General features: G+C 40.2%; 1 protein-coding gene across 1 annotated transcript in view; it reads left to right on the top strand.

Annotated features, from left to right (window-relative positions):
- arhgap32b (Rho GTPase activating protein 32b) overlaps positions 1–10492 on the top strand; it is a 468773-nt gene that overhangs the window by 444042 nt on the left and 14239 nt on the right. The window contains exons 15-16 of the mRNA XM_037687644.1: positions 4897–4971; positions 5057–5806. Of these exons, the coding sequence (XP_037543572.1) occupies positions 4897–4971; positions 5057–5806 (825 nt within the window). The remainder of the gene's footprint in view (positions 1–4896; positions 4972–5056; positions 5807–10492) is intronic.

Here is a 10492-nt window from a genome sequence, read left to right as displayed (position 1 = left end):
AGTGGCTTTTAAACCCCAAAATACATTACGGCAAAGACTGGTTCATCCCAAAGATCCAGTCCCCCGGCACAAACAGAGCAATGTTGTGTATGCTGTTCGGTGTCAGGAGGGCTGTGATCAGTCTTACATCGGGGAAACAAAACAGCCACTGGCCAAAAGGATGGCCCAGCACAAAAGATCAACATCATCAGGCCAGGATTCTGCGGTCTACACTCATTTCCAGGCCAGTGGTCACTCTTGTAGTGTGTCAAGGTCAGCTTTGCTGCACCTTCACTACTAATTATTTTAAAATAACAGGTTTTCTCTTTTTCGAGTAAAATTTCTGCCATGTGGCCAAGATAACTGTGAGTGGAGTGTTTAAATCAGTGACATGAGACGTTAATTTCCTTTGACCCATCAGAATAAATGTGGTCATTTATTTAACAGAATCAAAAATTAACATCAAAACATGTACACGTGATTGGCTGATCTGGTTCTGATTAATAAAACTTGGCACGCTTTACTAATAAGACAACAAGACATTTCTGAAGGCATCTAGATTACTGGCAAAATAGAATAGTTGAAAGGAAGGATTGAAGGAGTTTAAAAGGAAAATGGATGAGGGAAGATGTATGTTTGTTGACCAGAATTAGCACGCTTCTTTCAACACCAGCTGAAACCCCCGGTCCACTTAGTGCGCGACAACTTGTGACATCTCTTTACCTTTGCAGATGATGGATCAGCTCAGGTCTAGATGTCCCTATGCACGCTACCTTTACAGCGGCTCTGGTCAGGGTGGCTGGTCATCGTCAGAAGTTGTGTGGTTTACTCCGTTCAACAGAACAAGCTTCCTTCGAAGTTGGAGGGCGTTACGCCCGGGTGAGTTCACAGCGAGGCGCTGTGACTCTGCTGGGATGGACGGACCCTCTTCTCACGGTCAAATCCATCAGCTATTGATTAAGTCAAAGTTCCTTAGGAACTCTCAGTAAGACTCAGTCAGAGATTCCACTCAGAAGTAGAAGACTCCATAGTCCCAAGAAAGACTCAGGAAACTGGAAGACTAGACTGGCTAGACTCAGAAGACTGACTAGACTAAGTAGTTCCAGGAAGTGTGGACTTTTAAAGAGTTCTCACTTCCGGTCACTCAGGACTTCCTGATTGGTTGAAACAACCAACAGGGGGTGTGTTTCAGTGATGTCAGAGGGTTATTAAAAGTCAAAAAGACGGAATGTTTAGGAATGTTTAGTACAGACAGAGAAATGTTTTGAAGGAGTGAGAGGAACGCAGATGCCAGTGTTTCTCTTTTTACCGTCTGCTAGGTTTAAAAACAACACAGCCTGTTCTAATAACTTCCCTCTGACTGTCTCCGACTTTTGACCGACATCACTCCTTCTCCTTTAGACAGAAAATCAAAATGCATAATTATTTTGTGAATAGACATTTAACTGGATTTCTAATTTAAATGAGGATTTAAAAAAAAAATCATTAATACTGTTTCACAGTTGATTTAAGTGAACCACTCATTTTAAGAGTGGTTCACTTCAACTTTAGAAATTATATGAACTAAACACATTTTGCTTATCAAGATATTGTAAAATAGTAATGATAATATAAAAAGAAGAGTGTTCTTTCAATTGATTACTTCAGGATACAATTAGACAGTCTCTGGATGAGCTAATTTGTATTTCTGGATTCAAATCAATGAAATAACAGTTCCTGTCCCATGAAGGTCTTCAGAGGCAGGTTTTGGTCAGAGGCCTAGTTCACTACACTCTTTCAGGGATGAAGATGTTCACATCCTGGACAGAGAGGAACGATGGTTTAAGAGAGGAGTAAAGGAGGCCATCTTTGTGAAAGAAATCGTCCATCATTAAACAGGGGTGGAGGCCTCCGGGTTCAACTGTCCCCCTCTTACAATGCTGTTATTGCTAGTATCACTCAACCCCCTGTGAATAGTAAACAGCCATCAGTGTGCTAATGATCCATTGTTAGGCTGATGGTCCTTCTTGACCATGTGAGCAGCTGGTTTTGGTTGTCAGCAGCAAATTGGTTGATCCACTCTGAGAAGGTGCTATAATAGACTGAGCTGAATACAGCACCTCAGACTGAGGAAGTCTTTCGGATGAGAGATGAAACGTTTCTAAATTTTTTGCTTTTTTTTTTTTTTTTTTTTTTGAATGTCCAGAGGACCAGATTTAACTTTTTGGGGCTAGCTCCATCTTAATTTACATAGCTTATTGTTCCATATTTTCCTAACAGAGCACTTCACTCTCAGACTGCAGGTTATCTCTTGGTCTGTAGGATTTCCAAAAGCAGAATGGGAGGAAGATCTTTCAGTTCTCTTGTGGAACTAACTTCCATTTTCTGTCCATAAGGCTGACACATTGTCCAGTTTTAAGACTGGGCTTAAGACTTTCCTTTTTGATAAATCCTATAATTAGTGTCGGCTTGTCATGCCGTCTTAAGGTTAGACTACTAGAGGACAAATTGACCTCATGTCCTTAAATTAATTGTTAAAATGGAATGGTTTTACCTTTGATACTATTTCATGATTCTAGACCTGCCATTGTGTATCTGTTCCTACCAAACCCAGCTGGTTGAAGCAGATGGACACTTGTCCTGAGCCTGGTTCTGTAAAAGGTTTCTTCCTCATGAGGGAGTTTTTCCTTTCCACTGTTGCCTTCATGCTTGCTCAAAATGAGAGTTCTGTGATGGAGTTAAATTCAAAGCAGTCTGCTCCTCAGATAAAGTCTTAAATTATTATTTTTAAATATAAAAGTTTCTGTTCAGTGCCCTGAGATGACTTCTGTTGTGACTTGGCGCTATATAAATAAACTGAACTGAATTGAATCAAAATTGTGTCAAATCATTATTGCAGTTGTAGTGACCCTGATCTGACCCTGATCTGACCCTGATGACCTCAAATCTATCAGATGGACAGGGACTGTTATTTCATTGATCTGAATACAGTCTGAGCCATCTGGTGACTTTCTTTCTTGAATTAATCAAGCAGAAAAGACCATTTTTATGATCATCACTGTTTTACAAATGTTTGATAATCAAAATTGTGTTAGTTCACTCAATGTTACAGGTTGAAGAGAACTACTCATTTTTATTTTACATAAACAGTAAGTAATGATTTTTATTCCTCATTTAAAGAAGAAATCAGGTTAATATGCATTTCTTGATTTTCTGTCTGAAATGAGCCAAGTTTTGTAAGTATGTGAAAGGTCGAGTCTTGGTCAACTAAAATGTTTACTGAGAAGAAAATGTCATGTTTAATCACCACAGAAGATACAGAAGAGTTTGACTCCACGAAGTCTGCTTTTCTGCAATAATCTCTCTGTCACTTGTTGAACAATCTCATTCTCTGACCTTGGCTTAGATAACATCTTACGTCACAAAAACACACCTCTTTCTGGTCCATCCACGAATCAGAAAGCTCTAAAGTGAACCCGGAAGTCAACTCATTTAAAATGTGGCAACTTCCCAGTTCATGTAGGAGTTAAGGAGGTAAGGGGAGTTAAGGAGTTGAAAGAGTTGCAGGAGATGAAGAATTGGAGAGTCTAAAGAAGTTCAGAGTCTGAAGACTCTGATGTCTGATGGGGAAAACTCTGATGTCTGAAGCCCAGAGTGCTTCCGTTGGAATACAGAATACAGTGACGATGTTGGGATTATAACTTCTGTTTGAACAAACCACGTACGACTCTCTGAGGGTTTGGCAGTTCTCACGGAGACGCTGAAAGGTCTGAAGGATTCTATACCGAGCTGATTCACGTCAACCAGGTAACAGTTTCTTCTTCGACTAAAGTGTACCGGAGGCAAGCTGAGATCTGATGGAGCGTGCACGTTCTGGTCATAACAGATTAATTCCCTCACATATCTCTCTGTAAGATAAATCTCCACTTCATCTTAAACTCTGCTCTCTCTTAAAATCAGTACAGATATTTTAGAAATATCTGAAGCAAAGTCCTAAATCACCGCCGCGTGATTGAAGCTCATTATCTGTGAAACTTGTCTGTTATTATTTTCATATTTTGCCAAATTAATGTAAATGTTTGATGTTAAACTTTGATTCTGAAAATAAATGGCCGCATTCATTTTGATGGGTCAAAGATAAATAACGTCTCTCGTTACATTTCTGTTAAAATTCAATGCACGACATTACACAGTCAGAAAGATGAGGAACTCGTGAAATTGTATGCATATATCTCGTATATGTACTACTACACAGTGTTCTGACCAGGTACACTGGTGACAGTAGATACAGCCCCCTGCCTGAGCTGGTGAGGTTTGAAAGGAAAAGGTCCAACACTTGGCCTCACTCTGTTTTAAATAAGAAAACGGCAGCGTTGACCTGTTGAGGAACTATCCATCCATCCATTATCTTTTATCCGCTTCTTCCATTTTTGGGTCACGGGGGTCGCCGGTGCCCATGTCCGGCAATCACTGTGCAAGGAACGGGGTACACCCTGGACAAGTCGCAAATCCCTGTTGAGGAACCTTATTTTGAAAATTTTCTACTATTTTTAGATGTAGATGTTTTTGTAGATGGGTGAACCTCTGCCCACTTTTACTTCTGATAGATTCAGTCTCCCAGTTTTCTTACAGATGTGTCAAATTAATCTAATGCTATTTATTATTCAAACTATTTAATCTTATAGCCTGATCTGTTTTCAGATTTAAAACTCCTTATTTTACCCTAAAAATGATACATCGTAGTTTAAGCATGTGATGTTTACTTTGTTCCACTGCAAATAAAATATGGGTTTATAAGATTTGTAAATCATTATACTCCATTTTTACTCACATTTTACACAATGTTCAAACTTTGTAATAATTGAGGTTGTTAAAGGAATTAACAGTAGGGTTATCTCATCCTAAAATAAAACCTGTCTGATCTGTGTGGTGTTTCAGGAGGTCGAGGAGACACCGTGACGTTAAGGTCAGCCAAAAGCGAGGAATCCCTGAGTTCTCTGCATAATGTTGAAGGTAATCCTGAAGTACATTTATGATGCCATTTTCAAGCATTGTCAGGGAAACTGCTGTGTCTGAAAAGCTTCTCCTCCTCCTTCAGGGGAGTCGAAGGTGTATCGTCCTCAGCGTCCACGCTCCAGCAGCGATGCCCTGTCAGCATCCTTTAACGGCGAGCTGCTGGACAGCCGGCAGCACTGCAACTCCTATGATAACTTGGACGCTACGGAGGACAGCGACGGAGACGACGGGCCCATATGTGTGCCCGCCCTCATCTCGCCTCCCCGCTCAGCAGGTGAAGATGTGGACTTCAGCCCACCAGACACTGACATGGCCTCGTTGGACTTTGACCCCATGTCGTTCCAGTGCAGCGCGCCTGTCACCTCTTATGCCTTCCCTTTAGAAAAGCCAGCAGGTGGGACTGAGATGTCCACGTTAAAGAGGAGCCCTGGCAGCATCTGTGCCAAGTCCAGCAGCTCTGACCTCATTTCTGCCTCCTTCCCTGGCAGCAGGAAACTCACCAATCCTTACTATTACACTGAAAAACCCACACAGGCTGTGTCACCCATTAAATGTGGGAAGACCACCAGTTTGACTCATTTTGCCCCTCTAGAGCTTTTCTCCTCAGAGATGCCTAACAAGAATCCAGCTGGACAGGCAGTCAGCCCGCAGACATCATCTCCTGTTCTGCAGGGCTCGCCTCCCCTGAGGGCAGCCGAGCTGTCTTTGAGTGAATCTTTTCATATGGAACTGCACTCCAAGCTGACAATTTCTGACACGGTGGTGTGTAAAGACCTGCGTACTGACGACAGAGTTCAACAGGAAGCAGCTGCCAGCAGCCATGAGCATCAAGGTAGGAGCCAAACATTCACAGCTGCAGCCGGGCTGGGCGATGAGTCCAAAAATTGTTCCAGTACTTCAAGTTTTATTATCCCCAAGGTGCAGTTAGTTTCACAGTCAGTAGATATAAAACATCCATACTACACAAGACATTAAATAACAATACGCAAGTCATCAATGTTCATTGAGAAACCTGATCACTACAGGAATAAACAAGTTTTTCAGTCTGTTCGTTCTACATCTGGGCTGCAGATACCTGCGTCCATAGAAGCAACCTGAACTCACCATGGAGTGGTGATCAGAATCTGCCAGAATCAGCCTGGTCTTGTTCACTGACCTCACCTTGTGTAGGTCAGTGAGGTTCTTGACAGGGTTTTACCTGTACCTTAAATAAAACACAGGGAGACAAGAATGAGATTTCTAGAACGTATCTTTGCAAAGAGGGACAGCGTTCGACCGAAGTCAGAACAAAGTCCCACTTGTTTCAGCGTGCGTTCCTTTTTTATTCAGGCAAGTAGGAATGGCAAACATCCAGGCAAGTAGAAATGGCAAACAAGAAACACAAGATCTGGTGGTTTTCAGGTAACAAAGACGTGACAGTTTCTATCAAAACAGGAACTGTGAGTTTCCAACAAGTCAGTAGAGAAAGGTTTCACAGCATTATAGAACAGTTTAAATGAGTATAAGTTTAAACGATCAATTGATAAAGTAAAATACTCTAACATATTCCCTCCTGTTTATCGTTTAAACTGAGTAAAACAAAGAGCTATTTGAGTTCTAAGTTCAGCAGGAGATGCTATGTAAATGACGCGGAAAAAACTCCCAGGGCTGATGTTTAAGAATGTGGAAGGAAAACGCGTCATCGCTCCAGGCCCCTCTGGCAGCGGCCGATTCAGGCTTACTCAGCAGCTTCCTGAAGTGAACTCAACATAGTTAAATCTAAAGTCAAATAAAACAAAACAAAATAACACAAGATCAAAGACCAACAGAAACGACGTGGGCTCTTTATGAGCAACAGTTCTTTATGAATTGCAAAAATGATTGTAACGTTTTTGGGTTGTCTAGATCATGGCCAGGTCAAGCTAAAAACATCATCTTAATGCCTGTATTCAAGAAATACTTTAAGCATTAGAATCATTATGCATTTTGTCTTGGCTGGTTGACTTATTCAGGATGTCACTCTGGGTGCAGGAGATTGTAGGCGTGTTCAGGAAAGTACTCATTCTGCACACGAGCCTGGTTGAGATTAATCAGCATGCCAGTGAAACTTTTCATCATCATGTTCTTCAAACATGGCACTATGCAAGAGAAGAAAAAACAAAACAGGATTAAAACCTGGAATGGTTTCAGTCAGCATTTCGACTTCCAATGCTTCTGGCAGAGGTCCTTGACAAAAGCCCAGTCTCCTAGGTGGGGTCAATTCTTTCAGCCTGCTTGATACACCTGGAAGTTATCCCTGTGGTGTTCAACTGCAGAGCTGGATAGAATCAGAAAATAGCACAAAGAGACAAACAACAGAATAGGACCCTGCCCACATATGTTAGTTCCCATACCAGTTTAGCAGAGATGAACCACCACAACAATAGAAAACCTTCCCAGAAAACAACATGCCAGACCCAGTCTGGTTTCAATTCTCCAAGCCAGGTGACAGGGGAGCCCCCAGGGTCCTGAGTCCAACAGGTTCCTCAAGATTCCTGGCACAAACAGTTAGTTAGTATAATGAATTTATTTTTCTTACCTCATTCAGTCTGTAGAGAGAAATCTTATTAAACGCTTGCGCAGAAAATATATATTTTCTTTGGTTATATCATTGTCAAAACAGTGCAATACAACATTAAACATTTAATTCCACTGAATAATGAAAGAAAGTCGAAATCAGTTAATTTTATTCAGGTCGGCCATTGCTTCGTCGCAGATCTGTTCAGGTGAAACAAAAACTAGGAAAAAAGGTTTACAATACATGACTGCAAAACAGTAGTAAAAAATGTGGTTAGCATACTCTATACATAAAAACCCAATTTCATTTCTTTTCAGTCCAGTCAAGTCAAGTCAAGTAAAGTCAAATCAAATCAAATGTATTTAGGAACACAGATCCACCTTTGACCAAATCAACTTCGAGGGTCTGTGTTTGGATTCGGCTGGGTCTAGGGGCGTCCCCCATAGACCTTGAAGCTTCTGGAACCTTCCTGTACACATTCCAAAGGAAAACAGGTACAGCTCCTTAGTCATTAAAACATGCGGAAAATGTCTTTATCCAGGTGAGCTTAGAATCTGCACTAATAAAAATATTTTAGTTCTAAAACTACATTTCAAACAGTTTTACTTGTTTTTGTAAGAGGCTGTGTACAAATACAATGTGGTTCATAGGCTTCTGATTGGCTGTATACGTGTATATATATTAAAAGTTATTTCTGCAAAAGTAAAAGCTTAAGAATTCCTAGTTAGAAAATCTAAAAAAAAGTTAAATCTGGTCCTCTGTCATTCACTAGTGTCCTGACTGGTTGGGTGAGGCTTGTATAATTAGGAATGTAGTGTTTGCTAAACACTGTAAGACCTAAAACATGACAGCAGGTCTTTAACATTATTTGGCTTTGGGTGATGTAAGATCGTTGTCCTGTGTACTGTGACATCCCTGATCCTAAATGCTGACAACAAACGTCCCAGAAACACAACAGTGCCTGACAACCTGCATCTCGTGCTCACCTTGAACCTTTTCTCAGACAGACTCAACAACACAGGCCACTGGAGTGTGTTTCTGTTTACTGTGTGACAAATGTAAAAACCTAAGATATTATTTTTGTATAACTAATGATCTAGTCATTGTATGAACTGTTTTAAGAACAGTTTTCAGACCTCCCCCTTTGAAACATCTATTGTTTTGCTACAATTTATCAACTCACATATCAACCCTAAAATCCTTGTCAGTCTTACTGTATAGTTTCAGAATGATTCAAACTAGAACTCTAATAAATGGTGTAGTTGTAAGACTATGAAAACCAGCACATTCAACCTAGACTTTAAAACCATAAAGCTAAATGACTTAGCATAGCTCCAATATCATTTGCAGCTGAAACAATTAATAACTAAATAAACTTCATCCCTTGTGGCAAACCAGACCTGCTGAAATGATCTCACTCATAGGGGAAAGCAGACAGATATTTAATTTAATTTTTTTTTTTAGCAAACTCAATCCAAGTCAGGTTTCTGGTACAGGTCTCTCTTGTAAATGAGTCCTTGTGACTCAATGAGACTAACCTGTAAAAACAAAAGTTAAATGAATGAAAAAGTAAATATTTTTTCTCTGGGGGCCAGCATTGTTCATTTTTATATAAGGAAATGAGGTATCCAAATTTCCATGTTCCAAATACTTTTTCATCTATGCGTAATTGGAAAAGGCAGTTTATCCAGCAACCCACATCAGTATTATTAAAAATCCTCATGTCAGCCTGATCTGTTATCTGTGTCATGCTGTTATATATATATATATGAAGAATGGGTCTATGTGAGTGTTTTATTCATGTCACAGCCAATGCAGCACTGATCATGAAAAACTAGTTATTGCCTCACCATCACAAACCACATGCGGAGCTGACACTTTACGCAGACTGCAGTTTTTGTTAGTGACTTTTGACAGCTTGACCACCGCTGTTACTTTGCTGTTAGTCTCTTCCCGTCTGGATATACTGTATGTTCAAGAGTTCAAGAGTTCATCTGTGGGCAGCACCACAGTTCAAACAGCTGTTGAGGTTTAGTCCAGGTCCTCATCTGGACAAAGTTTCACATAGCTCAGTTTGATCCATCAGCTTGTTGCTTAGCTGAACAGTATGCCTTTCAGTCACCGGCTTCACATCATCAGTCCTTTTACTGTTGCCACAGTCAGGTTTTCTCATAAGTCACATTTGGTAGCAGATGTAGTTTTTGTGTCAACCTGTACACATGTGATATTTTATTTGGTGATCAAAACCAGAGGTTCATGATGCAACACTACAATGCTGTTTAAGTCTGCTCTGGGCACATCACGACATCTGAAACTACCTGTGTGTGTGTGTGTGTGTGTGTGTGTGTGTGTGTATGTGTGTGTGTGTGTGTGTGTGTGTGTGTGTGTGTGTGTGCCGTTGCCAGAGTCACTGTCCTGATCCAAAAACCCTCTATGATTAACCTTCTGAAAGGAGAAAAAAGGACCAATAAAAAAAATTAAAAAAATTAAAATAAAATGCAAATAATATCTGTTGGAAAGTTCTATTTCAGAATATCTGCCAGCATCTACCTCCAACCGAGCCATCCTGCATCGTGGTTTGCACAACTAATTTTAAAAACACTCATTTACATAAAAAGTGAAAACTCTTATTTAACACTGAAACCAAAATTAAAGCAAAAATTCCCTATACTCTACGTAACATCATAAAATCTTCCATTGTAAACACATCCGCAATTTCCTTTAGAATTAGGCGAGGACACTTAATTGTAATGTTGCCAACTTATGCCAATGTAGTGAACTAGGCCTGATGTCAAAACCTTGACCTTAGGCACCTTATGGGACAGAAACTGTCATTTCATCGATTTGAATCCAGAAATACAGGTTGACCCATCCTGAGACTTTCTTTCTTAAATTAATCAAGTGAAAGAAGACTACTTTCGATTATCATTACTATTTTACAAATGTTTGATAATCAAATTGTGTTAGTTCAAACAATGTTTA

This window comes from Nematolebias whitei, chromosome 14 (genome assembly GCF_014905685.2).
Source record: "Nematolebias whitei isolate Nwh7 chromosome 14, NemWhi1, whole genome shotgun sequence".
Taxonomy (NCBI): domain Eukaryota; kingdom Metazoa; phylum Chordata; class Actinopteri; order Cyprinodontiformes; family Rivulidae; genus Nematolebias; species Nematolebias whitei.
The sequence above is the reverse complement of the archived record's forward strand: the minus strand, read 5'-3'. Positions and strand labels throughout refer to the sequence as shown.